Raw genomic sequence first — 12,911 nt, 5'->3', positions numbered from 1 at the left:
GAAAAACTGAACAAAACTAGTGAAGAGCTCCCTCTGTTAGTGCAACAGGCAGAAAAAGGAGAGCTGCTGTGTCCATTGAACTGTCTAGACACGAGTTCCTGGGATTGCTAGGGACATGAAGCACAATTACAGTTTAGATTTCATGTACCTTAATCTCCAAGAGTGAGCTGAGCTCTACATTTCCTGTTGCACACATGCCAATGGAGTTGCTTTATGAAATATGGGAAAAATATGTATTTTAGATTAGGGCACTTCACAAATATGAATTTTGAAAGAGGAAATGTAAGAAATGGTGATTTCCAGTGTAGGCAGTCAAAATTTCAACTAGGTCTAGTAGTTCCTTACTATGGAAGATGGGACAACTTCTTATGTTCCCCTTTCCTATCCTCTCCCAGAAAAATCTCACATGATCAACTTACGTTTTTGCTCATGTCATATTACACAAAAAAAAAATTAAATAATCTGGTGTAAGATAATGTTGAACATCAAGAACTGCTTTTTAAAACTTTTAGAAAAGGATCTGCTGCTTAAACAACAGAGGTAACAAGACCCAGTTAGGCTTAATTTGCCCTGAACTCAAATTTCACAATAGATAATAGCTCTGCTGTAATCTTGACTCTGTATATAGTTAACACTTTTCTAATGTGGTATAATAATAAAACTCCTTACCTTATAAACTTTCTCAGAACATGTTTCTGGAATGCTATGATCCTCCTCAAGTTCTGCAGCTTTTGCTGACTCATTTTGATACTTGTCTTCCGAAGGCCTTCTGTTTGATCCTTTACTTCCTTTTTTACTTCCTTCTTTACTTCCTTTTAAATCCTGGCTTTTCCTTTCGGTTTGCAATTTTTCCTCCTTTTCTTGTTCTTCTTCCTTTTCTTTTTCTTCTTCCTCTCGTAATCGGTCCTGCTCAATCTTCCAAGCCTGCATTCAATATTAGGAATTAAACAGACTGTGTTTATCTTTGTACTACAAGATATTTCATATATGCATGCTGAAAATAGTAGAAGCAAACAAAACCAAAGGAATCAAAGTTCTAAGCTAAAACACATTACCAAACGTGTCAAAAGTCTCACAATATCACACACCAAATTTTGGATAAAATTAGTGATTCACTCAATCTACAACAGCAGCCATTGTTGACCATAGGAAATGAATCAGGTGATTATTCATATCTTACACAATCAGTCACAGGAGAATGATTTTGTTGAATACTTTTCCACAACATTTACCACCAAACCACAATGCATCATTGGTATTAGTTTATTCTCCAAATGCAACTGTGAGATAAAATTATTTTATTTTTTTACAGAAAGAGGAATGACTTGTCAATGCCAAAATTATCAGCTTGCATTAGAAAGACATTTGAGATTTTCTGGAGTATTTAGGGTTTTGTAGCACTTTGTGGTCTAAACATATTGAAGGAGAAGTGTTTCTTGGGAAGAAAGGGCAAGCATGGAGAGTTACAAGTCAGGCATTAGCCTCGATTGAGCTGTGACAGTTAACCTCATTTCCTCTCTATATTCCATATCAGGACTTGAATTGCACAGCATTATACACTGTGAGGAAGATGAGACATAATATGTCTGTGAGGAGTCAAAAAAAAGAAGGAGAATACAATATCAATAAAAATAGATTTGTGCAGATTAATGGATAGTACCAACGCTATGACCAAAACAACTGAATGCTTAATCCCTGCCTCAGCCAGAAATTTATTGTGTAAAGCTGGGCAAGTCAATTAATCTGCAGTGAATTTTCATAGATCCATCGATAAAATGGGATTCTCTGACATAAGGGAACTCTGAGGTACCATATTGACATTCCCTAATTTCAAAGAGCTGTAGACAGTGAAGGTACAGTTGGGTACACAAGTATTTCCATGAATCTGGATTTTATCTTTTCATACCTTTAAAATCAGAAAACTTCAGTGACTAGTAGGATATTCTTAACTTTCACTTTGTAGTATTGCAATTTTAAATTACTTTGGAATGCCTAGTCTAACTTCAAATAGTCTTCTCTTAAGAAAACAACATAACATGACTCACAATCATTAAGGAATAAATTAAAGAAAATAACATATACAAAAAATAAAAAAGAGCAGAAAGACTAAGACGATTCAGTCAAGCCCATGTACAGAACAAAGGCTTACCTTTCTAAGAAAGCAGTGCTATCTAGTCCATTTCAGAAACATAAATATTTTTGCCTCACCTTTAGAGAATCTTCTCTGATAATGGGACTTTCTTCATTCTTGGATTGAGACTCTATTACATTCTCATGTTCAGTCGTGCTGCCTTTTAAAAGTGAAAGGGAGAATAAGCAAGGTTATAAATACAGGAAAATAAAATAATTTTTAAAAATGGGGAAAAAAAGATGCGCAAGTAAATAAGGACGTATATTTAAAAATAGGAAAAGCATAATAGTACAATAAAGCAAACCTTAAATATATTTAGAAATAAAATAGAAAGTCTGTTTAGGTTAGAAGAAACTTGAATCTCATGACTGGGGACCAAATACAGTAAATAATATATCAACAATTAGTGTAAAGACTGGCTCTCTGCTTCTTGCTATTGAAGGCTTTGCTCTGGCAGCGTTTGTTTGTTTTTAGGTGAGCCAGAACAAGCTCAACACCAGAGTTATAGATGTTACAACCTTTCAGAACAAAAAATCCCAAATAAATGCTGTTTGAATATTCAAACCTTCACTAAAGAAACACTCACCATATCCTTCATTTACCATTACAGCTTTATAGCATCTATGACTTAATGAAAAGAGTATCTTCTATAAGTGTATTTTATACTATGCTTGGATACCCCATATTTACCTTCTCGAAAAGGTAATTTAAACTCAATTAAATTAACACTATCAGAAACTTCTAGTTATATTACTTTATATGATAAAGTAGAAATTGCAGTGTCAGTGAAATCGAAAACACCCAAGAACACTGTTGCCCATCTGTGTGTTCCAGCTAGAGGTGATTATGTCCTTTCAGCAAGTAGTCTATGAATCAAAACTGTCATGAAGCACCACATGGGCAAGATTCAGTCTAGCTCCTGTGACAGCTAGATATGTACAAATTATGACTTAGTAGTCATAACTGTACTTTTAGTTTCCAAACTATAATCAGAGGTGTTAACTGAGTTGAGTAGTAATGTTTCTATTTTTGTAAATGCTAACTGCTAGTCCTGGGAGGTTTCAAAGTGCATTCTCAAGAAAGGTAAAAAAGCAAAGGTTAAGCATAAACAAATCATTGTTAATACCATTTAAATACACAAGTAGAAAATTTTGACAGAAGTTCTTTTTTGTCAATAGGGGTTTTCAGATTCTGCTGCCTGCTGAGCAGTTATTGTATGAACTGCTTACAATTTTCACTACCCAAAATGTTGCTTGTAATTCAAGTTTGCTCTGCAGTCTTGTCAATTCAAGTTTCCAGTTTTAGCTTCTAGCTTCTGACTTTCAGCTTTTATCCTGCCCTTTAAAAAGGAATTTTCCTGAACCATGTTGCCAGCTTTAACTACTGCTCACCTCTTCATATGTTCAGTCATCTGAACAGATGCAAATTTGTATGTAATCCTTAATCTCATTAGATAAGCACAGATATTGAAAATGTAAATTGATACTAAAGCTGTCAGTTTTCAGAACAGAGAAAGATGCGAATATATAAATATATATATTTAATTCATTCCAAAACATGTTTATGCCTATATAGATGTCAAAACAGTGTCATTCTATGAAAAAACATATGCAATTCTGCTCTGAAAAAATCTGTGTCTCAGCACTTAGAGTGAAAAATTCACTTCCTAGAATACAATAAAAAGATACCCACTTTTGGCTTTCTTAATAAAGCCAGGTTTTTTTGACAGTACTGGCAGACAGTCTTAGAGGGCTTCTGCCATGGCTTTTTCTAATTTAAAAGACTCTATTTCCTTACCCATCTTCTCTTTTTGGTATTTAGCTTCTTCCTCTTTCACCCAGTCTTCAATTAAGTTGGCCACCAGCTCAAGATAGTTCCTGAAAAGCAGAATATTCCTCAATATAATATAATATAATATAATATAATATAATATAATATAATATAATATAATATAATATAATATAATATAATATAATATAATACAGTATTCACTAATGTGATTTCAAATCAAACGAGACCACCTGGCTTCTCAGTTTCTTATAGAAGTATTATTCTATAATCTTTGAGACAAGACTTGTATTTGAAAGGATTTCTCTCAGGTTTTTAGGAACTAGTACTTTTGCTTGTTTGGTATTTGCTTAGTACATGTTACACTTGGAATTCTGGTTATCCTTTCTGCAAAGAAATGTAAGAAACTTCTCTGCCAAAGAACACCTGCTAAAGAAAAATCCAGGAAATCAGAAAACTTAAGGACATTCAGTTCCAAAAGGTACAGACTCATTGTCATCCTCACTGTTTTACCACTGAACAACTTATTTTCTTAGCTGCTTTTGACTGATGTTGATTTTTAAAATATGCTTTACTTGTTTATTCAGAAACTGAAGTACTATTGTATATAATGCAAGCTCTTCTTTATCTGTGTGACAAGAAAAGTGTTTGGAAATTGTCATCCAAATCCAGATGAGAGAATCAGTGTACCATAGCCTGCCATGAATTAAGAATATTCACAAGTCACAATTAATTTGAAGTGAGAACTGGAAGACAAACTGATCCAGAGTTTGCTGCTGGCATCTGAAGTTGCATTGTCTCATCTTCCAAAGGTGTCTGAAATGACTGCTAAAGTAGCTCACTGTAAACAATTGCTTTCAAGAAAGGAGGAAGCCTGGGAAACTTATATGCAACTGCCACTCAACCCCTCATTTGGAGTTTTATCAAAATACTTGAAAGTAAAATTCTTCATGTGTACAAAATTGAAAGGAGCTTTTGAAGAATGCATCAGATTCAGTTGCTGAGTATATATAATAACTTGATGACATTTTGTATTTACAAGTTCAAGATGATTCAATTGTATTCAAAAACTCTTTGTGTAGTAGAGGCTTTTGGGTATGAACATGCAGACAATACAATCAATTCTTGACCTCATATCAATTTTAAAGTTCTTATTGCAGCAGTCTGTTCAAGAGTAGGTCATGCACACAGGCTGTAATACACAGTTCAGGTACAGCTTCAAGATATACAAGACTCTCCCTGCTTCTGCAATGTAGGTGGAGTCTGCTTTGGGAAACTTGCATGGAGAAACTGTTGATCATACATATACTCAGTAGGGAGAAGGTTATTCTGTTTGTATCTGAAGAAAAGTGCACAAGCTATAAAAACCTATGGTGTTGAAAACAAAAGGCAGAACTAGTCTGGAACATAGAGTTGCCAGTACTGGAATAACTTGAAGATGAATATATGTTATAAATAAAAAAGAGACTATTCGTGTGGAAAATATTTTAGGCCAATGAAACAGTCATTCAAAGTCTAAAATACACATTCTATTAATATGTATTCTGATGTCACTACTGCCAATGTCTGACTCAGAAGCATTTCTCAGAAAGGATTATTCTTTTCCAGTAACTTGTGTAATGTGTTTACTATGAAACTATAAACAAATGTCATTAAGATTAACTTTGAGCAAAATAATGGTTTTGATAATGCCTGAATTCATTTGGCTTCCTGATAGAGCGGCCACTTATTCTAACCAGAATTAAAATGTTTTATATACAAACTTATTATTGGAGGTACATGTGTCCATGCCTTTGGATTCCCTTACTCAGTGGAATCCATTAGATTTTCCATGCAGACTCCTGCTGCCTACCCTTTAAACAGCATAATTTCTGAATTTTTGCATGTTCTACATGAACTACAGGATCTGATATCCATAAAGAAGAAGGAAGGTAACAGGGATCTCCAGGAGCAAAAGCTGCTGCAACAACAGAAATTTTATTTCCTCTTTGCATGAGAATTTGCTGTAGCAGGACTCGCTTATTCAAAATGAAATTATTCTGCGATTCTGTAACCAACTGATTAGCAGATAACAGATTTATATTCCAGACAGCAACTATGAGCTGTCACTCTACAAAAATGGTCTGTAGTCTATAAGCTGTCCCACTAAAGAAGTAACAAGTGAACACAGATGGAGAACTCTTATCAGAGAAATTTTCAAGAGCTGCATCTATTGTGCATTTGTAACACTTCTGTGATGAAAGTGTGATTCTTAAAGCTATATCGAAAATTAGAATGATAGCAATTTTAATAAAATAAAAATCAATAAATTGTTACTAAACTCATCAGGAGTAACTTATTTCATACAAAGGTAAAAACAAGTAATACTACTCAATTAATAAGTAGAGTTTGTGCCCATCTCTGGCAACTTAGCAGGATCTGGAAGCTAACTGCAGGCAATAGCTTGAAGCACTCAAGGTATTTAATGAGTGTCTTCCACAGAAGTGTTATGTTGCTTGGAAACATACACTAGCAAATATTTATGATACTTTGGAAATCTGAAATGATCTTTAGAAGTAAGGCTGAATAAAGTCTGAAAATGTGCCGATTATTTTGCAGAGTATAGGCAGGTATCGGTGACACATAACAGAAGCAAAAGAGAACCTACAGCTCTTCAAAAATTCTAAGTAGCATATATAGCAGTGATGTTATAGCAGAATATCTCTAGGAAACAAGAGCAAAGCCAAACCATCTTGCCAGTGTTCATGCCATTTTCTTACAGAACTTCTTGCAACCAGAAACAGAACCTGGTGAAATGTCACTGGACAAAGCAGGCATGCCCTAAGCAAAAGTTATCTTTAATGTCTAAGCCTTGTTTCCAGGGGATGTGGAAGAGTAAGAAGTAGAAAGCACACAGTTATTTCATACTCAAATGAATTATAATGAAGATAAAATGCATACTGTCTCCTTTAGATGCAAAATTAGCAGCTTTTCTTTTGCAGGTATCAAGAGCCTTTCCTGTCTCTCAGTTGCTCTTGATTTATTTCAGTGAATGCCCTTTCAAGGTGACCAGCCAATCAGAGGTTTTACAACTCCAGAGTGGCTGTGTCAGGGACAAATGCTTCCTGAGGCAGAAGTCTGGTACCTCCCTCTGCTCCTACAGCACCCTTATGCTGTTGGCATGAGGTGTTACTCAGTGTATGCAAACACCAGGTGGCACATTAGATGTTCTGGGGTGTGTGACCTGCTCTCTGGTGTTTGTTCCAAAAGTGTATGGGTCTCCTACGGGTCTCATGTCACATGTGTCAACTCTGCCCAGAAAACCCAAATGCACCAGGCAGCTGTTTTGTGGCACCAACTGTTTATGTTTAGGAAACTTGAATTCAGCAGTCCAGTGTCACAAAGAAGTGTAAGAACTGCTGGCAGAGCAAAGAGCTCTGGGTGCCAACAGACTGCTGTGTAACAGCCCTTGAGCCCACTGACCCTGTGCTTGGGTCTGTCTGAATGCAAGACCCAGCTTTACTACATCTTTCACTTTTGGGGAAGATTTTAGTTGCTATATAAATGCAAAACCACTGACACCACATTTAGTGGATCTGCCCAACAAAACAGCCAGCATTTTCTCCAAGGAACTTTGCATTTCTGCTGGTAAATATCTTATGGCTCTGGTCCTATTCACTGCTAATCACAACAGCCTGTTTTCATGGCAAATATTTTAAGTCCAAATGCCTGGAAAGCTGAGATGGACCTACAGAGAGTTCCTTGACTGAGAGCAAAGATACAAAATACAATACAAAATACAGCTTCAGGAAGGCACATTTTCCCTATTTAGTATTCAAACCTGTTCAAATATATACAGGTGCCAACAAAAGTTTATTATAAATATTCCCATAATATGATAAATGAGGCACTACACTCAGAAAAGGGTATCTGCAGACAAGCAGGGGAAGATATTTTTATACTGGATAATTTGTTTGAAATTTTATTTGATAAATCTAATTAATTCATAGAGCATCAGAGTGGCATTGTTAAAGATACTTCAGCTGTCTCTCCATGGCATTTTAACATTTTTACATACCAGTACATGGACAGTTATTCTATTTTCAATTATTTGGAATAGTAGTTGCATCTACATCATCATTTATATCACTGCTTCGGTGCAAAAATGTGTTCCAAACTAAATAGGTCCACTAACAAAAGAGCTAAAGTGGACATATCAACCACTTGCACACCTCTAACTGGTGAGCAGGTACTGATAAGGAATTAAGAAGAATGTGTTATTCTGTGGGAAAAAAATTCTAATATTATCATAGGGATTTGAACTTTTCTCAAAAAAAAATTCCCACTAAATCACTCAATTTATGTATATATAATAGAAAAACCTGATAAGTATATGCTTAGACAGAATTCTTTTTTCTAATGTTCTTCACCTGGAATGTCCTACAATTTTCTTGATGTGGCATTTCTAATGATTTTGTATGTATGTGTACGTTATTTACATTTTTATACTTGATGATAAGGAGCTACAGTCTGCTCTATTCTTACTCAGAAAATTTCAACATAATTCTGTTGATACAGTACTGTTTTTGATTCACAAGACTTTCTTTCTCATAAATGCGTCACATAGTCATATCTTAATTTCTAAGCTTTGCCCTAAGCACAGCCATGGAGGCTTTAATTAAAAATGACTGTGAAAGAGACAGGGAAGATAAACTCCATTACCTGAATCCCACATTAGAGTGCAGAGCAATATTCCAAGTCTCTTGGCTCAGACGATGTTGATTCATGGGATTGTGAAAAACCATTAGTAAAGAGTTATCTTGGGTATGATAAAAGGAATCAATACATCTGTATTCTTGGGATGCTGTATGAAGAACCTGAAAAGGAAAGGAATAAAGGTACATCCTTCCTCCAGATGGTAGCATATGTTCAGAGGCTACATAACAGAGCTTTGAGCAACAGGTGCTCCAGAACACTCTCCTACAAGATGTACCCAAAGCATTTGGATCCCAGCAACCTGAATTGTTCAGGTAGGTGGAAATTGAAACTGCATTGCTATTCATGTTGAGAAGAGATACCAGCTGTGCTCCACCTTCTCACTGACCATGAATGAAAAAGTTCAGCTACACAAAACCCAAATAAATTAAAATATTAAACAAATACTTTAAAAAGTTTAAATAATAAAATACTTAAGTAAATAGCAAATAAACACAGAATTATCATATACCAGATAAAAAGAAAACTAATTTACTTTTTTTTTCATCTCAGTTGAGTTAACTTGGTATTCAATTTGCTTTATCATGACCTGCACATCTCTGAGATTTGCTGTGATCTACATTATTCCACTCTGCTCTGTACTGCCCCAACAATTTCAATATTTATATTGCCTGCAGGTTGAAACTTATTTTATAGTCATAGGTAGAAGAAAGCCTTCTTATAAATTATTATTTTTCAGAACCATGCAACTGAAGGTTCTAGAAGGATCTGTTCTATGATCTTTCCCAGAACAGAGGTGAGGCTGATTAAGTTGGTAGATCCCAGGGTCCTCCTTTCTACCCTTTTTAAAGATGTGCAAAATGTTTCTCTTTATCTAGTCATCTGGGACTTCATCTGACTGCCATGAATTTTCTTTCAAAAGGTTATTTTCAGTTTCAATAAAATGCTATTTTTTATTTGCCTTCAGTATATTTTTACTAGACTCACTAATTATTGGTAGTTGAGGTAATGTTAGCTATTTATGCTGCATAAGAAGGGATGCCCATGCATTGAAATGCATGACTAGACTTTAAAATTGTCACACTAAAGTGGTGCTGCAAAAGTCCAGGCAGCATTTCCTTCACCCATGTATAGCATGTGTCAGGTTCAAATAAGAATTACAACCTATGAAGCTCAAGGCAGCACAGGAACTAAAAATCCACTCTTCCCAAGAGGATGCCTCCCAGTTCAGGCCAAATACACTTGAGCATATCTTTTAGATTTGTCCTTCTGTCTTTCTGCAAGATTTTAGTGTTTACCTTGCAAGATTTCTATAAATGATGTTTTTAGCCCTTAAAGGGTAAAGTACTGTAACAACCAAATTTTCTATTTGCCCATAAAACATACACTGCATAGGTATTTGCAAAGAATGTTTTCACATCCACTGCACTGAGTCCCAAAACTGCGACCTCTAAGGGCAAGGTGGTTTTATCTCCACCACACTTTCAGCTAAGAGACTTGCTGCCAAATAGGACAGCTCCAGTTTGGCCAAATCGGGAAATAAAAACCCGTTACAAACTAAATTTCACACAAAGAACTGAAAAATAGCTAAAGCACAATGATTTTTAGTAAAAATGAAAGATAAAACTGAATCAATTATTGAGCAGAAAAATATCCTGAACTCCACAACTACTACTTTATATAGGGTTCTGAGGGAGAACTGTATAGATGAAATTGTCAGTTCAAAGATACCTGATGAAGAACATGTGGTTGAAAATGCTCTTCCAAACTCCAGTCTGTCAAGCAACGCCTCTGTGTCTTTTTTATTTCTTCTAAATTTGGCCCCAGGCCATAATTTTCAAGACTCACCTCAAAATACAAGAAATCAAAATAATGAATATCAACATTTCAGTGTCAGTATTAAATTGACTGTAATCTTGTTGGATTAATAGACAGCACCCCATGTTGCACCACAGTTAACTGCATAATGATGAATATGTGCAGACCCATATGGTACTGTTTAATAAAAAATACAATTACACCCAAGCAGGTCTGGTTTTGGACATTTATGACAAAATAATCTAAATACTTTTATTATTAGCTTATATGTTTTTGAGTTCTGTAAGCAATCATGAGTATTCAAACATGTCCTATGATGTAATTTTAAAATTGCTATGTTTATTATGGGATGTATAGAAGACAGGTGATTCTGAAGATGCCAAACTACACAGTCTTCTAGTGTGACACAGTTTGACAATTTCTTTTAAACTTTCCCGTTTGTATTTGTCCCCTGGTATTCAGCAAAACCAGCACAGAATTATCATTAACAGCTTCATCAAAAGCTGTCACCTTGGATTTCAAAGAAAGTGATTTCACAGTTCCTAAAAGTTATGTCAGTATTTTCCAAACATCACAGAATTAACATTTGCATGCAGCATTGCAAAGGAATCCCCAGTAACATGGCCTGGCATTGAGCAGTATCTTCTGTTGCCTCATATAAAGCCTAGTTGACTCCATTTCTCACACTTGCCATATCAGAATAAAGATGATCCAAATCTACGTTCAAAAGAGGATAAACCGGATCGTCTTCTTCATCTTCGTCACTTGTTTCTGTATACCCTGCAAATTGAAAGCAGAACTTAAAGAATTGTTCCAGAAATTTCAGCCCTACTAAGGTTGGAATAGTGCAATTTCCTTAGTCTCCCTGATGAGATTGACATCAAGTTGATGCTTCCTTTATTCACACTTGTCCTATAATTACATTATCAGCTCTGCTATGCTTCTTTACTAAGAGAGCACCTTAAAACCCAGTCAAGAAGTGCAAGCTAATTAAATAAAATTAAAAGAAAAAAAGAAGAATTTATAAAACCCACTCAAATAATCCTTTCTATCTGACCCATGCTGGCCCACTAAAAAGAAGTACCCTCCAGAAGAAGTAGCCTCCAGATTCATAAACAAAGAACCATTTTTCTTCATACTTTAAAAAGCATTCTTTTGCCCAGATGGCATTAAAATAAAAGGTAAGACCAATTGTTCTGGTATTTTCACACATTTTTTGACAAATGCAAATTTAAAAGTTTAAATTAATTTGGTTTACAGATCCATAAGCTACTGACAGAATATTAGCTCTCCTGAGGATCTGACCAGTCATTCCATTGTTGCAATGAGCATCTGATATGAACAGCACCAAATGAAGATTTTAACTTCTATATTCTCTTAATTAAAAAAAAATCCTTTTAATAGAATTCTTTATTCCCTAAGCGAGGGCAGAGGTCACTAATATTTGATCAAAATTCACCTGTACAGGAAAATTACTTTTTCTGGTGGAAAATACACCACAAAGTATTTGTTTGTAAGTGTCTTATAACCAGCTCAGGTCCCAGACATACATCTTTAGGCTCTGCTTCTCTTGGAAATTACTCCTATTTACTGGCTGCCTTTAGAAGATTGAAGAAACCTGAAAGCAAATGTTTTATCGTTCTGTTGTTTGCTTTTGTGCTGCAGAAGTGCTGAAATGTTGTTATGCTTGTAACTGCAAAATTTAATATCATGACTAAGTACAAAAGCAAAATAGACCAACACCCAGAAATGTTCCCTAGATGCAGAAGAAAAGCAGATAAGCAGGACTCATTTTTGTCTGCTCCAGCCTTCTAAGGAAAGGATCCCATCTAAGCTGCTTGCTTAGACATCTCTATTAGGAAAGCATGGACTGTATCACAAAGTACTGCATCCAGCTCTGGGGTCCTCAGCACAGGGAACACATGGACCTGTTGAAGTTAGTCCAGAGTAGACCCAATGAAGGTGAGTGCAAAGATGGAGAACCTTTCCTGTGAAGATAGGGTCAGGGAGTTCAGCCTGGAGAAGAGAAGGCTCTGGGGAGCTCTTCTTATTGTGGCCTTGGAAGAGACTTTCTAGTAGGAACTGTAGTCATAGGATAAGGAGTAAAGATTTTAAAGGAAAGGAGGATAGATTCAGACTAGGTATAAGGAAGAATTTTTATCATAAGGGTGGTGAAACACTGGAACAGGTATCCCAGAAAGGTGGTGGATGTGCCATCCCTGCAAGCACTGGAGGTCAGATTGGACTCCAAGAGACCTGATCTAGTTGAAAATGTCTCTGCTTCTTGCAGGGATATGAGAACAGATGACCTTTAGAGGTCCCTGCCAACCTAAAAACCAACCATGATTCTATGACTCTGTGATCATGAACCTAAAGGCATAATTACTTAAAATTATCTAATTTCTACTGTTCTTGTGTCCTGAAAAAATAATCACTTGATTTTAATGTTTCTTTTTGGCCAACACATCTCCTTTAACCA

At 35.6% G+C, this 12,911-nt stretch overlaps 1 protein-coding gene across 5 annotated transcripts in view; it reads right to left on the bottom strand.

Moving 5' to 3' along the window:
• Nucleotides 1-12,911, bottom strand: part of SPAG17 (sperm associated antigen 17) — an 89,255-nt gene that overhangs the window by 36,752 nt on the left and 39,592 nt on the right. For all 5 annotated transcript variants that reach the window (XR_011680134.1, XM_071433225.1, XM_071433224.1 and 2 more), the window contains exons 15-20: nucleotides 11,124-11,212; nucleotides 10,346-10,462; nucleotides 8,621-8,775; nucleotides 3,929-4,008; nucleotides 2,209-2,291; nucleotides 670-924 (exon numbers count right to left, since the gene is read on the bottom strand). Coding sequence is in view for 4 of the 5 variants with exons in the window: in XM_071433225.1 (XP_071289326.1) it covers nucleotides 670-924; nucleotides 2,209-2,291; nucleotides 3,929-4,008; nucleotides 8,621-8,775; nucleotides 10,346-10,462; nucleotides 11,124-11,212 (779 nt within the window). In the remaining variant the exon portion in view is untranslated. The remainder of the gene's footprint in view (nucleotides 1-669; nucleotides 925-2,208; nucleotides 2,292-3,928; nucleotides 4,009-8,620; nucleotides 8,776-10,345; nucleotides 10,463-11,123; nucleotides 11,213-12,911) is intronic.

Source organism: Agelaius tricolor, unplaced genomic scaffold, assembly GCF_023055355.1.
Source record: "Agelaius tricolor isolate 1412-34295 unplaced genomic scaffold, bAgeTri1.0.p SCAF_9, whole genome shotgun sequence".
Lineage (NCBI taxonomy): Eukaryota > Metazoa > Chordata > Aves > Passeriformes > Icteridae > Agelaius > Agelaius tricolor.
Note: the sequence above shows the minus strand (reverse complement) of the source record. Positions and strands in the feature narration are given on the sequence as shown.